This window comes from Squalius cephalus, assembly GCF_949319135.1.
Source record: "Squalius cephalus genome assembly, chromosome: 5".
In the NCBI taxonomy this organism is placed as follows: domain Eukaryota; kingdom Metazoa; phylum Chordata; class Actinopteri; order Cypriniformes; family Leuciscidae; genus Squalius; species Squalius cephalus.
The window spans coordinates 36,878,009-36,896,371 of record NC_137126.1 but is presented as its reverse complement, the minus strand read 5'-3'; the positions used below and the strand labels follow the sequence as shown (position 1 = coordinate 36,896,371).

Sequence of the window (18,363 nt, the reverse complement as noted above, 5' to 3'; positions counted from 1 at the left end):
GGTTAATGATCTAGAACTGGCTAATCGTGTTTATATTTCTTTATCATTTTACTTTTCTTTTAAATTTTCTTTGTTTTAAATGCTTAAAAAGAGAAATCTTGTAAAATGTGAATTCCAGATGATCAGTGTGGTCTCAGACTTTTGACCCCACAGTATGTTGGTCTTTATATTTGTCAGCCTATGCTTGTTACATTCAGTCATTCTGCCAAAAAACATTTACACAGTAGACAGACCCGGCCTACATCCATCTTTCAAATCATTTAAAACTACTGATGTAACCAGTACAGTATTGCAGTATTACATTTTCATATTCTATATTTGAAGAACCCTAACCCCCTTTACAAAATTGAATTGTAAAACCAGGTATTTTTTACATGCATATGTATTTGACTCATTTTAAATGTTTTAAGTGATTTTTGAATTAACTCGATGCAAAATCATAGATTTCTGGAGATAATTAAATGGTATAATATTAAATGTGGATTAAAGTAATATTCCCCACATTGTGTGACCTTTTGGATTTTTATTTTTATTTTCAGTATGTTTATTTAACTTCTAAACTATAAAAATACAGATAGATACAAAACAAATGCTATGTCATTAATTAAAGTACTTTTCCTTTCAAATATTATTCAATCTGGAAGTCATTATACATAAGCTGTTACTTGAAATAAAGATTAAACATCAGCAATAAACTTCAAACGGTGAACGTGACAACAAGATTAGTGTACACAACACACAGAAAGTACAAATTAAGCTCTATTTCAATGTTCAGGAGTATCTTCCACAAGAGGGCGCTTGTTAACTGATCAGGGAGGCTGGGATGGGGATGGTTGATATGATCTCCCTGGCACCCGGGGCAGTGAGGCCTTACAGCGGCTAAAAAACATGGAAAAGAAAGTGTAAGAAAATGCACAAAGTACAATCTCAATAGCGCTTTTAAGCTTCATTAAATACATTATTAAGGTGCAAGAAATGAACATACGGCCAGTCAAGCCTTTAGAAGACATGGAATCGGTCTGTAATTAAAGGGATAGTTCGATAGTAAGATTTTGTCGTCATTTACTTTTGCTGAACACAAAAGAAGATATTTGGAAGAATCTTGGTAACCAGACAGTTGACGGTAGCCACTGACTTCCACAGCAGGGGAAAAAAAACTGGAAGTCAATGGCTTAAGTCTGTCGTGTTACCAAGATTCTTCAAAATATCTTCTTTTGTGTTCATCTTCAAAATATCTTCTTTTGTGTTCAACAGAAGAAATAGTCTCATAAAGGTTTGGAACAACTTGAGGGTGAGTAAATGATTTTCATTTTTGGGAGAACTATCCCTTTAATAGGGGTTATAGCTCTGTTTAGTGTTACCTGTTGTGTGAAGTTGTGAACAATTAAATCGTAGAATTGAATTGAATTAAAGAGCAGAGTTCTGGTATTAACAGAAAGGGAAATGAAAAAAGCATAGCAAATGGCTAATTAAGCATACAATGTGGCTAATGCTGCTTAACTGAATTTTAATTTATTTTAAATACAGTGGTGTTTAGAAGCAAGAGACAACCTTATAAAAAATATTGTGTATATATATATATATATATATATATATATATATATATATATATATATAATTGTGTATTTTTAACATTTAATATAAACTGATAGTTAATCCCCTGTTTGCTTTTTTTTTCTCTTTTTTTTTTTTTTTTACAGTAGTTACAGTTTTTACAGTAAGCTGCATGAACTCCAAGTCCATCTTTGATGAACTCCACAATTTGAGCTCCACAGAGCATCTTGTGCTTACAAGGACATCTGAGTTCACGTGGTCAAATTTATTTACTGGATTACTGACCTGAAAGTACTGGAGAATCTTAAATATTCAATATTCTTATTCATGTTACTTATTAACATTTCCTTGTTTAAAATGATTAAAAAGATCATTACCCCCGGTTTCACAGACAAGGCTTAAACTAGTCCCAGACTAAAATGCATGTTTGAGCTGTTTTAACTGAAAGCAACTTGCACAGACATATCTCACAATATGTAAGTGTCATTGTTTTGTATCAAGATGCACACCAGAAATGTTTTTTTTTTTCTAAGGCACATTTATAAAAGGTACTTAAATGTCCTAATTGAACTAAGGTCTAATCCTCCTGGCTTAGTCTAAGCCCTGTCTGTGAAACCAGGCCTAAACCTTGCAAACCTTGCTGCATCACGTTGGTAGGCTACTTTTTTCCCATTTTTTTACTGAACAAAGATCAGAGGGGATACATATATCACAAAAAAACACCTAAGAAGACAGGATAAGAAACTTGTAGCAAGGCAATAAAGTAAATTTTCAAACAAGATATGTTGGTAGGCTACTATTTTACTTGGTCAGTCACGATATTCAGTGTTCTGATATTTTTTACTGTTGACCGTCGTCAAAAGTGTATTTTAAAATGGCATTTTTTTTCACTCTGAGGTATTACAATTAGATTGTGCCACAACTTTTCGTGTATTCCTCATTCACCAATGGCGCCTCTCACCCCTTTCTCTTTGCAGGTTCCACAGAGGCAGCCGAATAGGCCGTTGATCATCTGTATGGCACAGAGGACGAGTTGCACTGCGCTGGTCACCAGCAGTGTTGAGAACAGACCCACATTAAACTCCACCACATTGTTTGGCTCAATGCATTTTCCCCACGTGCTAGGGTCCTTAAGGTAACTCTCGCTTCTAAGAGTTATAGACAACAACATATTTAAACAGAAAAATGTGTTAACACATGCTTTACAGTGCTGAGGTGTATCTCTTACCCGTCTTTAAAGGGAGTTCCCCAAAAGATAAGTGTATGTTTACAGTATGGTCCATTGATTAGACCCATCAGAGCCACTATGAAACTATAAAGGGCGCCAGCTACACCCAGTGCTGAAAATAAAATGGACAGGAACATCTGAAATAGAAAACGATTCATGAGAATGATTTCATTATTGGTCAATTTTTTTCATGTTTTTGAAAGAAGACACTTATGCTCACCCAAGGATGCATTTATTTGATTAAAAAAATACAGTTAAAAATAATAAATTCAGCCTTGGTAAAGCATACAAGATTTTTTTTTTTTTAAATGAAAATTATTATTTCAAACTTTTGTCTGGGTAGTGCAAGTACACTTATTTTATTACATTTTGTATTTAAATACAGTTAGTTTCTACAATGCCTACTTCAGTTTTTAATCATTTAAAGGAGACATATCATGCTTTTAAATCGTTCCTTTTTACATATAAATCATACATTTGTAGTCTATATAAAGCAGAACTGCAATGCTTGGGTCTGAATTCCTCATTATTATAGCTCCACAGGCCCCTTTTCTACCCCTTTTCTGATGTGCGTCTGAGAGCAACTCGTTTTGGTGCGGTCTCTTTAAATACAACTGAGACACTTCATACCCCGCCCCCTCTCCAGGATGCAGAGGTTCAACTCCACCCCGTTCGGCCATTTTTGTAGTTTGATAGCAGAGATACGATTATCTAGCCGCACAGAAACTTTTTATTCACACGTTATTAAGAAAATGTCAACAACGGAAGACTTGTCCAGCCAGCCTTACATGTTCGAGCCAGAGTCGGAGCCGGAGCGAGATGAAAATGAAGACGACGAACCTGCAGAACAACGTCTTCATATGGATGTATCGCAATGGTGTGTTACTGTATTTACACATGAAACTTTGGTCTTCCGACCTTTTACCGCCGTCTCGATTTATTTTGATTAATATGTGCGAGGGAGAGAGAGCAAGACAGCGTCTAGTTTGGAGACGGTGTCTTGTTTACACTTTCGCCTGGCTGCTGGCTCCGAAGAGAGAGAGAGTGCGTGTGCGCGACCGGGTCTCTCTATCTCTGTTCGTTCTTTCAGTTAAACATGCGCGGCAGTTCATCTACATTAGACGGTGTAATGAAGCGTGTGGGTTACTACATCCAACAACCGAACATTTTAACTTACCCTCTCGTAACTTCTGCATCTTTTAGCTTGGACTACAAAATTGCAGCGAGAAATAAAAATGGCGGATTGCTCGAAGTGTTGGGCTGGAAGTCAATGTCCTTATTTGGCAGTTCCGCTGCAAATACTGTGACGTAATAGTTCACAAAACGTCATAGATAACAGAAAAATCGGAACAGGTTGAAAAATAAGGCCAAAACTGAATATAAAGATATCAACGAAGCACCTGAAGAGAATAATTTCAACTTTTCTGTACTTCTAAACACTCCAAATATACAACAAAATGCATTTAAGGGCTAAAAAAGTGGATTTAGCATGATATGTCCCCTTTAAAAGTAGAGGGCAGTGTACACTGTGTATGCAGTTATTATAAATGATTATCCCCAAATTTCATTTTTAAGGATTTCCCAATCACACAACAACATGCCTGAAAACTCCTACAGATTTGTCACCATTCAACGAGGTTGTTAGCCAGTGACTCTTGTAAAACTGTTCAGGTTCTTACAAGTCACAGAATGCAAATATTTGCAAAAAGACAAAACGAGGGCTTGTTTTTAAGGCTCATGAGTCACATTTTTATCGATTTTTTTTCACAACAGAGGACCGCCTGTGTATTTTCAAAGAGGTCTGTACTTCATTCTGTCCAGCACATGACAAATGATGTACATCACATGAACTTAGTTACATTCTAAATACATTTATTTGTCATAAATAGATTTTAAAGTCATTTGGCTTGTAGATTTAGGTCTTTGCCCAAGCAACTTACAAGGGTTGCGTGTTTTCGGATGTGGTTTTCCTGTTCTTTGTAATGTTACTTTAATTCTAAAGGTATCTTGGGTATTTCCTGTTCTTTTTTGTGCTAATTCTTAACCTGAAGATCTTGAAGATCTTAATTAGCTGGTTCAGTTGTGTTTGATCAGCGTTGGAACCTTGCTATTTTAAAAGTGACAAATGCATCTCTTCTCCTGAGCTTGTAAAGGTCTAGTGGACAATCCTCTTCATAACTTAATTTCTAAAGGATTGTAGATATTTATAAACTGAAGTCTAAAAATAAAGATTTTGTTAGTGGCAGGATTGCTCACTCACCCCACAGCGATTAGCACAGCAACCCTGCTTTCCAGTCAGGTGAATGTGAAAGGCTGGAATCAACACCTGGAGAACAGAAAGGGCAGTGTGTTTAATCATTTTTGTCATTTGATACATTTTGGATTGACTCTAACTCACAATAAATGCATTTTGTACATTTATGTTTCAAGGTCACCCTGTTTACAATAGATTAACTTTGATTCACATTTGCACCACCATAATACCTTATAAGGAGAATCACACTCTTTGACTCATAAAGATCATAAAGATAAATATTTTTTTATATTATCTCATTGTTTCTTTTAAAACAAGGCAACATCTTTTCCTTGCATTCCTTTTTTTTTCTTCTTACATTCCTTCCCCAAATCAAATTAAGACTCTGCATATAACAAGGCAGCTTATTTGTTGTAAACATGTGACTGACAAGCTCCAAACTAAACTGAGAAGCATTTACACGATATATATATTATCATATGCACGCTATGATGTTTAAATAGAAATAGAATTGATATATAGTTTACAATTAAACATAACCAGACTCACCATTATCCCCCCTCCAACCAGTCCTCCCATGTATTTGACCTCCTCTGTAATTTGTTTGTTCTGCGCGTACTTTACATCCCAGCCAGGAAAAAACAGAATAATATTACAGATTATGGAGATGACCGCCAACGGGTACAGACTTGTCCCGACGCAAAACGCACATTTTCCTGTACACATGCTGCGAGGTGGGTGTTAATCCTGAAGTCAGAGAATAATGGCTGTAATCTGTAGAGTATTTGATATAAAAAACTCCTAGATAAAAGCACTTGACGAAAAGTTTGGTCGTTGCCCCTGAGTCTCGTACACACCCTGAAGTTGTGTGTCTACCAGAGTGCAGTGTTTTTATAAATACTGCTGGTCATTTATTATTGAGTTAAGATAAGACCAGCCCATGGAATCGAGTTCCTCTAACCACACCCTTTCTGGAGAATCTATAACTAAATATTACAATATAAAAATATATTGTTTTATGTTCTCTTGTTTTTGAGAGACTTGTGATAGTTAACATTTTAACTGAAGCAAATCCTATTACCAAGATATCTCTGGAATCACACAGACTTTTTTTTTTTTTTTTTTTTTTAACAAACAAAGCAGGACTTTATATAGCTTTTAAAACAACCACCATCAAACATTAAAAACTACAGTCTATACCCCATTTATACAAATCTATGTTTATATGCATTTGATTACATTTTTGTGGAGATTTAGAAATGTCACTCTGGTTGTCATAACAAACAGTACATAATCATTCGGTTGCATCCTGAGATCTGACATGGTGAAGAAATGATGAACTGTGGGGAAATGTGTGTGTGGGATGTGTGTGTTGTATTGACTAAATTATGTTTGAACAGGGTGCTGTAAACCAAATACAGCGGACTTTGGACTGTCTCCGTAGTGAGACAAAAACACCATGGTAGTGACACTGTAAAACAAATAGCGTTATCTAAAAATCTATCCATATCATTTTCTTTGCCAGTATAAAAGACGAATTATTAAACGACAGTTGCCCAGTGCCCAGCCTATATTTATTTAGGACATATACTGATTCTGCTGTTTTAACTCTGTTTTATTTCACTCAAGAAAGTTCCTACACTTTTGAACATTTTGTGCTAATATTTCCATTAAAGGATTAGAACAAATTTGCAATGACTGATAATAAACAGATTTTGTTTGTCACACAGTGTGAGTTAGTTTTTGATGTTCGGCAGAGTTTATGTTTGAGAAGAGGTTCAGTCATGGTTTATGGAAACACTACAAGAACACACCTCTCCTTTAAAGGCTTTTCCTGTTTACATAACCCCTAACCCCAGCATACTAAAACATACCAACTGACACACACCCTTTTAGGCAAACCATGGTCAAAAAGATTGCGACTTCGCATTTCGGATTGATATAGCCTTTGTAATGGAAATTGTTATTTTAACCCTTGTGCATCAATTTAAAAAAGTTACTCATAGGTCCAGAGTGGACAAAAATGTCCATGTCAAAGAACTGTCATAAAAAGTTGAAGCTTGGGAGCACAGATTTAACTTTGGTATCATTTTAAAGAATACCCTTGGCAGATTATTGCTGAAGTTTTTTTATAAGTAAGTCCAAAAAAAGGTTTATGAAAATTATTTATGAATATTATTTTATATAAAATATATATTTTATGAAACAAGTTGAACTCTAAAACGGCTAGAAAATCAAAGCCATAAATCTAAATAAGTTGTGTTCCAAATTTGAGGTTGATATCTCAAAAAATGAGCTTTCATTAAGATTTTGTTTGGGCGCAGTACCAAACTTTCCCCATTGGATGCCAGCAAAACTCCACTGGTGAACACAGTAATTGGCTTTGTTATTTGCAGTTGAGTTTTTCTCTCTCAATACTACAAACACACAACATGCACACAAACACATTTTTTTTATATAACACACATACCAACCACACTCTGACATCCATACCAACACACGCACACAATTATCATTGCATAATTTATCCAATTGGCTCTATAATAGCTCAAAATTCATGCAGTTAACATTAAAAAAAACAAAAAAAAAAACTTACACATAGGTCCAAAGTCAAAAAACTCTCACAAAAATGTTATGCTTGGGAGCAAATACTTAAGTTTGGTCTCATTTTAAAGAAGACCCTTGGCAGATTGTTGTTGAAGTGAAAAAAGTGCAACCAAAAAAATGTTATAGAAGTTTAAGTTTATGAAAAATATTTATGAACATTATAATCAATGTTTTATATCAAATATATATTTTATGAAACATTTGGAACTCTAAAACTGATATAAATTCAAAGCCATAAATCTAAACAGGTTGTGTTCCGAATTTGAGGATGATATCTCAAAAAATAAGCTTTCAGTAAGATTTTGTTTGAATGCCAGCAAAACTCCACTGGTGAACACAGTGATTGGATTTTCGATTTGCAGTTGAGTTTTTCTCTCTCAAATATTACAAGCACACAAACACAATTTTCATTTTATTACACACATACAAACCACACTTAGACATCCATACCAACAAACCCACACAATTATCGTTGCATAATTTATCCAATTGGCTCTATAATATGCCGAAGCAGAAAACAGGAATAAAGCGAGTATTTGCTTTGAAAAAATGGCACCATCTGATAATTTTTTTGAAAAATGTCAATTTTGAAGCCTTGCCTATAGAATGAAAGCCTATTAAAAAAGATTGCATCATTTTATAGTTAAACGGCACAGGGATTAAAAAATGCAGTTTTAATGGGTTTCAATGGGGCCATTTTTGTCCAAAAGGTCCTGAGAGGAAGTATTTTGTGTAACTAGTGCAAAATAGATTTTTTAAAGGAAATGGTGATGAAATAATAAAATTCCAATAAAAATACACACCCGTGCTAAATTTTATGCAGTTAGCATTAACACAGGCAAAGTGATCAAAAAAGCAAAACTGAAAAGGACAAAAATGTCCATAAGGATGCACAATAACCATATATGGTGTTAAAGAAACTGCAAGTTGCATATCATCTTCTTCCTTACTGCTGAAGAACGAGTTTAAGAACACTTGCAGAAAGAACAGTTTGTTCTTTCTAAAAACAAACAAGCTTGCTTGCACTAAGAGCAAAAATATATATATACTTTGTAGTTTTTAGAATGACATAAACTTATACTTGTTAACCTTTGAGATATCCAACTGTCCTCCAATTATTGATTAAAGTCTGGAAAGAATTTCCACTACACCTTCTTCACAAGCATTCTTTAAACTATTAATAATCAATGGATCATCAGTGGGAGTGGCTATAACCATGCAGCCAACTTCACAAAACATCATTATAACTTCCAATGTAAATAAAAAAATTAAAAAGAAATAAATAAAAGGTTGTTTCATCTGATATTTACCTCTCATGTATCCAATGAGCACTAGTGGTTAGGTGTTTATACCCCATAGCACACCCTTATTTTGGACTGTTTTACATAGTTTATTTAAGATCAGACAAAGAATAACACTATTCAGGGTTAAAAGAATATGAACCAATATTATAAAGATTAAAAAGCCCTCTTATCTTGGCATCTTATCTCAGTATTCTTTCATGATTTAATTTTTAACGTGATAGTCAAATGAAATGCTTCCACATACACAATTGACCTTTCGCCGGCCCCTCCCCCAAAACGGCCATTGTCCAATCACACATCATAGCAACCGTTACTATGTGAGCACAGCAGGTCCGACAAACATTAGCAAGATGGTGAAGCGTGCGCCCATGGCGTTTGTAAATCGGACACTACATACCCCGAGAGATTGTCTGGAGGAGTTGTGGTCTTTCCATTCCCAAAGCCGAAAACACAACGTGAGCGGTGCCTACAATGGATAAAACAGTGTGGACGGCCCCAATCCCAGTTAAATGTGTCGAACATTACGAAGCATAAATACGTCTGCTGGCTGTGGTATCGATGGCTAAGTTACTTAAAGTTTTTTTTGTTTTGTTTTTCTGATCTGAAAAACTCCTATCTGTAACTCAAAAAACATAATATTGTCTGAACCGCGAGTTTTATGATCCGTTGCCCCACTAATAAATATTATGGTCTCAACCGCGATTTTTGTGATCTGTTGTCCCCCTAATAAATATTATGGTAAGTGCATTATGAAAGACAATCAATGAAAGTTATTTAGATGCAAATTAAGGCTATGTCTGGTTAAACAGTTATTGTGTGATTTCGTTTATTGTGCGTTGTCAACTTGAAGCATGAATTTGAGAAAGAAAATCATTTTTGGAATAAAATGCACCATATACTTTTGTCAATGATATAGGCCTAAGTTATAGCTAAAAGATTGTAAAAGCTTTCAGTTCACCTGCCTAATTGTAGTTGAAAAGTCAAATTAAGCTTGATTAATGATATACTGTGACTGATCAAATAAACTACAGCATCGGGAATATAACTCCCATGTGTTTTGCAGCATTTAAAATTTTAGTCGTGTTATGCGAAAAAACACACATAAGAAATTATTGCTGACAGCACATTTATTTTCAGAGACAGTTTTTTCTTTCACACAAAAACACAACAGTAAGTGTCTTACAGTGCTTTTAAACACTTGTTTCCTTGTTCTTTGTCATAATCACAAATGATGTGTATGAACACCGGTAACGTTACGTTAACGTTAAGCATTAGCCTCGATAGAGACGTAGATAGTAGTCGTGTCTCCTTCATTGCGTATTTTTATATTATATTATATCCCTCCACTGCATACTGTAACCCTTTTTGCCTCAATCTGGAGGATATCGCGGAGGTATTGCTCCAAAAAAGGTCCCTGACACGCACGGGTATACCTCTTTCCGTCATGGCAATCTGTCGCGCTGGTCGTGTTTGACCATTTGTTTGTCGGACGTAGCAACAGTAACTAAGGGGGGCGGGGCTCGGCGAAAGGTCAATTACCACAAATTTGCTCAATCAGATTAGCATGACAGCATAATGATTGTATTCAATTCAGAAAATAAAAAATATTCCTTTGTTTTGCTCTCCAGTACTCACAGTTTTTTTTTTTTTTTATGCTTACACACTAAAGTGGTACTTGGGGCCCACTCAGTGAAATCATTCATACCTATTCTTCTGACCAAGTCTGCAAAACTGCAAGCACATTATCTGCTTTACACTCAGTTTGCAATTGTGAAACTAACTTTTTGCAAAACTCTAAACACAGTTCTTTACAGTAGACACAACATTAAAAAAAAAAAAACAACTCATGTGTGAAAACATTTATATTTTACATATAAAACAAAACTCAATATTTTGAGAATAACTTGCATATCTTTTTATCAGGGACGTGCACAGACATTTTGGGGGGCAGGGGCTTAAGTGGGAAAAAGGGCACTTCTCATAATTATTTATTAATTTTAAAAAAAGAAAAGAAAAAAGTTAAATAACACAACTCTAACTTCCTTACCAATTTATTTTAATTCCCTCACTCTCACAAAATTGTTTCATACTCAACAGATATCTGATCAGTTCACACAGAGACAATGATCCTATAATCACTAGGTTTATCACAAAAGCAGGCAACAGCAAAGAAAGCTATGCCGCAATGTGCATGCACTCTTAGCTGTTCTCTGGTGCTCCTTTTCCATCCTTATCTGCATTCTTTCGTTTTTGGCATTGTGCAGCCAAGCAACAGAATACTGATTTGACTGAATAGTGAATACATTAATGTATTGATTAAATACATTATTATTGATATTATAATTACACCCTGCATGCACACACACACGTACAATAACTGATGGTGACAAGAACTTGGTTTCACATTTGAGGGAGGGCTGCCTGTTTCAAGATCTATCAGCATAGAACAAGCTAAGTGATTGGATAGTTATTAGATGAGGAGCCTACTATTAATATTAGGAAGTTACTGTTTAAGGCAGGACACTTTATTTATTTATTTATTTTTGAGATTTTGGTCTATTTTTATTTCCATGCATTCTTTGCTCTAATGGAAAGAAAACTTCAAATATACACATTTAGATGGTGTTTGTTTTAAGCCTACTACCTCCCTCCCATTTGTTGCAATCCAGAAGGATCACTACAAATAAGGAGAGAATAGCCTACCTTTACATTGCAAAATATCTGAGTTTATTTTACATTCTTCCTCAAAATGAGCCGAGATTCGATCATCTAAAGCCACAGATATCGACCCAAAGGACAAGAAACTGTCACAGAGTCCAACGCAGCCCCAGAGCAGACTCTCGCCGACAGGAAACATGCAGCTTTTGTAGGGAACGAAGAACATCTGCGCGCCGGTGCTCCCAATCACGCCGCAATCAGCCAGTCACCTGCAGTCAATATGGCTAACTGTAACATACGCAACATAGCCTACACAAAACAAGGAACGGCCGACAGGGACGTCACACCCTCCCCATAAAATAAAACTCAAAGACTTACTGCAAAATGTACCCCATAATTACACTGTGGCCAAGCATATCGATGTCACTCTGACTCCAGCTGTTTTCTTTTTCCACGGTACGGGAATCACCCACAATGTCATGTTGTGCGTCTGAAGGAACATCAGAAAACAAGGACGAACATTCCCGAATTAACTCAGCCAATTCACAACGCTTTTCTGTAGGAAGATGTTCAAGGAATGTTGGCAAATTTCTCAAAGTTTCCGAATTACTTCACCGAGGACACAATGCAGTTTTCAGGTTCCAAGGCCTCCTCCTAGGCAAAGGCAACTCGTCCCGTGATGAGCTCTGATCCACGGACAAAGCAACCGATTCTGTTTTATGAGGAGATATAGGCTACCCGTTCCTCCCGCACATAATAAGATTTAAGCAAATTCACATGAACTGGGTTTTAGTCCTTCTCTCTGGCGCACTGATGACATATTTTCATCAGATTCCCGTCGTGAAATCTAGTAGCTTTAAACGGAGATGAAACAACGGGCAACAATTAACCTAATCGCCAACACAGAAAGAACGATGTTACGTCCTACGATCATACAAACGTTACGTCTGTCATCTGTAGATTTCCTCTAAATTAACCAAAACAAGCGAATCTGCATATTTATTAAACAGCATTTCAGGGGGAAATATTCTTGATGTAGGCTAAGTCATTAACTGGGGAAGTTCAGTGGTAATATGCTTTAGTTATTTTGTTAATCCTGTTCACCTGCTGTGCCTTGTCAAATGCAAATTAGCGCATTTTAATTATAACGCTTGTGATGCCATTATTAGACACACATTTTACTGTATTCACCTGTACTGTCTCCATTAAGTAAGCCACAGTACATTAGCCTGTATGTCCATGATATTGCCTTAGCTAAACATTAGCTAACTTATTACATTAGCTAGCTGCTCATGAGTCATGCATTTTATAGCAAGACACAAGTAAATATTTGTCATTTGTCTTTATATAGGCTATATATCTTTTATAGTGTTTTATATATATATATATATAATATATATATATGAGGCTTGCTTTGCCGTCAAACTAGAGAGGCAGTTTTGGTGGATTTTACCAAGACTTTTGTTATGAATGGTCACTAGTTAAAAAAAAGATTTGCTTAGACGTTACAAAAAGACGACAAAAAAGTAACGTATCGAATGTTAGACGGCTATTTAGTTTAGCCATGTGAAGAGGAATCTGTCAATGTTAATTCACTGATTATTCTCCGTTCTGAAGATTTGGGTTTGGATACGATAAACGACAACCGACAGGAATACATGAACTATGGACACGTCTGACCAAGGGACGATGCCTTCGTTGAAAGAATTTTTGCTAACTTTCTTCATGCCAGAAAAATGTTATGACCACTTTTTCATTTACTTCAACTTTTTGCACGGTGAGAGACAGCTTTATCTCGAATAAACGTGTGAAAATTTTAGTGAATTAATCCAAACATGTCTTAAACAATATACTTAACAAATTCTTTTATAATGGGTAGCTTTTTAGTTAACATAATACAGCATGACAGATGACTTGTTGTAATGATATTTAATGTGTTTCACTGACAGAATTTCAGTGTCCAGTGTATGTTTGGCCTGTAGACACTATATTTATTAACTGTGCACTGTGTATTGTTCTCTAGTACCTTGCCTGAAGATTATCATGAAACAGACTATGGGAATATTGATCATTTATTTAAATAAAACGTGTATTGTATTGTATTGTATTGTATATTACAGTATTTATCTAGCCTATTTGTGCACTTGCCTGCTTTTTTATAGTGTAACTATAACAAACTGCTCTTACTAGGTATTTGGTATAGAAATCAAAACTCAATGATTAATGAGATTTTTCACCCTTGCATTGGAGTTTCTTTTGTAAATATATACATGCATGCAAGTCAAGTCACCTCTATTTCTATAGCGCTTTATACGATATATATTGTTTCAAAGTGGCTTCACAATATAATAACAAATTCAAATTCTGCTTTAAAGCAGTTTTAACAGCTAATAGTGTAATTTTTCAGCTCAGGTCAGTTCAGTGTTGATTCAGTGCAGTTCAGTGACTGCAAAATTAATAAATTGTGCATACATACTGTATATACAGTGTATTTGTGCACATACTTGTATGTGTGACAAACTGCTGTGCACACTGAACAAGCAAAAGACACAAGAATGACAAGATAGTGTTTTACATTTTTCACATCCGTGTGTAGTGTGACGTGTTTATGGCTAACCATTTGATGGTTTGTGTGTAGAATTAGGCTACTGTACAAAAACAATTTTTCTTAGAAGAGTTACTGTAAAATAGTTTTGGATGAAGTATTTGCTTTTGCAAAAGATATGTGATGTTTTGCATGCTGTGTGCATGTTTTGTGGCTTGTGTGCCATTTCAGAAATTGTGTGTAAGCAATAATAAATACAAAACCTGTAATATGCATGCACCAAAAATCACCAAATGAAATTTGTGAGAATACACAAATCATTGAAACAGGTTTTAAGACAAAACAAAAATTAAAAAATAAAATAAAAATAAAAATAAATGTTGTATTAATAAATCAGCATCATAAAAAGTTCATATGACAGGCAACACAAGCCAAACATAAACATCTCCATTACGATAAATTTACGGATTACATTTTTAGCATAGGCACGATTCTTGCCTTGTGTATTATTTTAGGGGAATAAATGGAAACTTTTCTAAAATAGCTGTTTAACAGTGGCCAAAATGCGCAGGTAAGGGGCCTTTTTTTTTACAGAATGTACAAAATAATTGCATCTAATATCTTTTTTTTTTTTTAAAGTATCATTCGTGTAAAAGTTGACATTCACAATAGGGAATAGTGACCCTTTTCACATTTCCGGGTTTCTCATTCTAGCAAACTTTTTATTTTACTGTCTATGAGGAAACTGCTCTTACTTTTTTTTACCATATGTTTCTATGGCAGGAACAAGAGCAATGAGCCGCGAGCGCCCCCTGTATGAACACATATTTCAGTGCCGCTGGCTCTGTTGATAAAAGCATAGAAATGTGGAAATACAAAAACGTTTCGATTGTGAACTGAACAGGCTTTGGTTATTAAGTTGCATTAAAACACTTCTAGGAAAGGGCTCTCCATTCGGGAGCGTTAAAAACACAAGTTAGTCTAAATCCAGAGACATGCACGCCCCTCTAAAACTTACAGATCATTGGTGAGGCTTGCTTTGCCGTCAAACTAGAGAGGCAGTTTTGGTGGATTTTACCAAGACTTTTGTTATGAATGGTCACTGGTTAAAAAAAAGATTTGCTTAGACGTTACAAAAAGACGACAAAAAAGTAACGTATCGAATGTTAGACGGCTATTTAGTTTAGCCATGTGAAGAGGAATCTGTCAATGTTAATTCACTGATTATTCTCCGTTCTGAAGATTTGGGTTTGGATACGATAAACGACAACCGACAGGAATACATGAACTATGGACACGTCTGACCAAGGGACGATGCCTTCGTTGAAAGAATTTTTGCTAACTTTCTTCATGCCAGAAAAATGTTATGACCACTTTTTCATTTACTTCAACTTTTTGCACGGTGAGAGACAGCTTTATCTCGAATAAACGTGTGAAAATTTTAGTGAATTAATCCAAACATGTCTTAAACAATATACTTAACAAATTCTTTTATAATGGGTAGCTTTTTAGTTAACATAATACAGCATGACAGATGACTTGTTGTAATGATATTTAATGTGTTTCACTGACAGAATTTCAGTGTCCAGTGTATGTTTGGCCTGTAGACACTATATTTATTAACTGTGCACTGTGTATTGTTCTCTAGTACCTTGCCTGAAGATTATCATGAAACAGACTATGGGAATATTGATTTTGATGGGAATTGTTATTGGTAAGTAGTAGTCTATTTGACATCAGTACTGCATATTCATATCCTCCAGAGCTGTAATAATGATATTATTATATTATTATAACTTCATATTTTCTCTTCTCTATCGCTTGACACTGTTTTATAGTATGTGTGTATCTGCTTCTTCCTAGGGTTATTAAAGTTAACTAAGACTAAATCAAAACAATTTATGTATATATATTGAAAAACATATTGACAAAAACTACTACAATTACAAAAAAAAACAACAAATTATTAAAACTAAAATGAAAACAGAAAATGTAAAAAAAAATTATTCAAAATATAAATAAAATAACATTTTAATTTCTTTCCACAGCTCCACTGCCTCAGATCTGGAAAATTCTTTGGTCTGGAAGTTCTAATGGACTGTGTCTGACATCTATTTTTCTGGAGCTGTTGGCCATCTCTACTCGTGCAGCTTTCTGCTACACTCAGAACTTTCCCATTGGGTAAAACAGCTTTTGCATTAATGTCAAACGCTAACATATACGGTGTAGAGAAGATTGTGCTAACTGTGTATGCAGTCATGTTAAGACATGAGTGCGTGTGTTTGTGTGTGTGTGTGTGTCTGTCTGTGTGCAGAGCCTGGGGGGAAAGTTTGTTTGCATTGATCCAGATTGCTGTCCTGGCTTTGCTCATCCAGCACTACCGAGGGAAAACCATAAAAGGTTAGAAACAGAAGGCTTAAACCATATGGAGAGAAAAAGAATTCCTTTTTCCTAATCTAATGTTTCTTTGGGTTTTTCATGCAGGTATATATTTTCTTGCTCTATACTGTAGCTTTATGTTCCTCCTGGCCTCACCTTTGACCCCTGTGTCAGTGGTTTGGACCCTGCATGAGTGGAATGTGCTGTTGGTTATTGCTGGAAGGGTGAGTCAGGACCCCCCCCCCCCAAAAAAAGGATCTTTATAAAATCTTTTCTAATTTTCTTTATAAAAAACAAATAAACAATTTTTTTTGTATTTTATGTTGTGTGTGTTCAGTTCTTCCAGGCAGGCAGTAACTATAAATGTGGACACACAGGACAGCTGTCTGCACTCTCAGTTTTCCTGGCCTTTCTCGGCTCTCTGGGGCGTATCTTCAGTTCCCTGCAGGTGCACACACACACACACACACACACACACACACACACACACTCACACACACACACTTGTGTTGTGTTGTCATGTTTTACGGGGACATTCCATAGACATAATGACTTTTTATACTGTACAAACTGTATATTCTATCCTCTTACACTAACCCTACCCCTATACCCACTCATCACAGAAAACTTCTGCATTTTCTAATTTTCAAAAGACATCACTTAGGATCATTTATAAGCTGTTCTCCTCATGGGGACCAAAACATATCCCCACTAGTACAAGGATTTTGTCCCCATAATGTGGGGTTTACCAGGACACACACACACACACACACACACACACACACACACACACACACACACACACACACACACACACACACACACACACACACACACACACACACACACACACACACACACACACACACACTCTCTCTCTCTCTCTCTCTCTCTCTCTCTCTCTCTCTCTCTCTCTCTCTCTCTCTCTCTCTCTCTCTCTCTCTCACACACACACACACACACACACACACACACACACACACACACACTCGTTTAGGGCACAAATTGTAATGTTATGGAGACTAAGGTTGGTTGTCACACATGGATATTGTTTCAAGGTCTATATCTTAATAACTGTGGTTTTGAGTTAAATGTCCTATTACACAAATGCTTGTGAGAAATATGTTTTCTCTAGCAGTGGATTTATATGTTGGCTCTCAAAAGTAAAATACCTGAAACTCCTTTTAAATTATAATTTTGTGAATTCTGTCCTACTAACAAAAAATTGAATGCCATAGTATTTTTGCTATGTCTGTTCACTCTCAGAAAAAAAGGTACAAAAGCTGTCACTGGGACAGTACTAATATGAACCATTTAGGTACTAATATGTACACTTTTGGAACTAATATGTACACTTTTGGTACCAATATGTACCTTTGAGGGACTAATATTCACTCTTTAGGTACAAAGGTGTACCTTTTGAAAAGGTACCGCCACAGTGACAGCTTTTGTACCTTTTTTTCGGAGAGAGTTGTGTGAACAAGTGAATACAATAAAAACACACCGGCATACATTAAAATAGTGGTCAACAATATAATGAAGGTAGATTTCTCATAATTAGAGTAATTTAATGTCAGGTCAGGCAAGCTGTCAATTTTATTCAATTTAAAATGATAATTAAAAAAATATTTTTTATATATATTATAAAATTCTAAACATTTGTGCAGTTGATTAATAATGATATGTATTGACCAAAACCAAAAATGTCTGTTATTGTACATGATTTTTTTTCCTTTTTTTTTTCTTTTGCAAAAATGTGGCTGTTTTACTGTCTATAGTCGGCATGAAAGTAAAAATCACCTTATTGATTTTTTTAAAATGCATATTTTAGATC

The 18,363-nt window shown here is 35.4% G+C and overlaps 2 protein-coding genes across 5 annotated transcripts in view; one reads left to right on the top strand and one right to left on the bottom strand.

The window, feature by feature from the left end:
* Positions 1 to 52: 52 nt before the first annotated feature.
* On the bottom strand, positions 53 to 5,938 carry tm4sf21a (transmembrane 4 L six family member 21a). 2 transcript variants are annotated; one of them, XM_079871719.1, is made up of 5 exons: positions 5,586 to 5,938; positions 5,043 to 5,108; positions 2,783 to 2,919; positions 2,516 to 2,702; positions 53 to 879 (listed from the first exon to the last, which is right to left on the bottom strand). In XM_079871719.1, exons 1-5 carry the CDS (start codon positions 5,760 to 5,762, stop codon positions 871 to 873), a joined length of 576 nt encoding a protein of 191 aa, XP_079727845.1. In that variant the 5' UTR covers positions 5,763 to 5,938; the 3' UTR covers positions 53 to 870. The 2 variants fall into 2 exon arrangements, 1 of the variants encoding a protein (XP_079727845.1); XR_013821282.1 differs by lacking the exon at positions 53 to 879 and adding an exon at positions 1,697 to 1,951 and having other exon boundaries at positions 2,332 to 2,702; positions 5,586 to 5,923.
* Positions 5,939 to 15,205: 9,267 nt separating this feature from the next.
* Positions 15,206 to 18,363, top strand: part of mpdu1a (mannose-P-dolichol utilization defect 1a) — a 26,849-nt gene continuing 23,691 nt past the window's right edge. For 2 of the 3 annotated variants that reach the window (XR_013821233.1, XM_079871056.1), the window contains exons 1-6: positions 15,290 to 15,552; positions 15,799 to 15,864; positions 16,199 to 16,331; positions 16,465 to 16,550; positions 16,635 to 16,753; positions 16,867 to 16,977. Coding sequence is in view for 2 of the 3 variants with exons in the window: in XM_079871056.1 (XP_079727182.1) it covers positions 15,441 to 15,552; positions 15,799 to 15,864; positions 16,199 to 16,331; positions 16,465 to 16,550; positions 16,635 to 16,753; positions 16,867 to 16,977 (627 nt within the window). In the remaining variant the exon portion in view is untranslated. Of the gene's footprint in view, positions 15,553 to 15,798; positions 15,865 to 16,198; positions 16,332 to 16,464; positions 16,551 to 16,634; positions 16,754 to 16,866; positions 16,978 to 18,363 lie in introns of all 3 variants that reach the window. The other variant, XM_079871057.1, reaches the window with a different exon arrangement.

Excerpts from the sequence above, each read along its gene's own strand:
- tm4sf21a (XM_079871719.1), bottom strand. The coding sequence starts at position 5,762 with ATGTGTACAGGAAAATGTGCGTTTTGCGTCGGGACAAGTCTGTACCCG. Across the intron at positions 5,109-5,585 it reads TGGTTGGAGGGGGGATAATG|GTGTTGATTCCAGCCTTTCA; the intron begins GTGAGTCTGGTT and ends TCTGTTCTCCAG. Across the intron at positions 2,703-2,782 it reads GGAACTCCCTTTAAAGACGG|AAGCGAGAGTTACCTTAAGG; the intron begins GTAAGAGATACA and ends TATAACTCTTAG.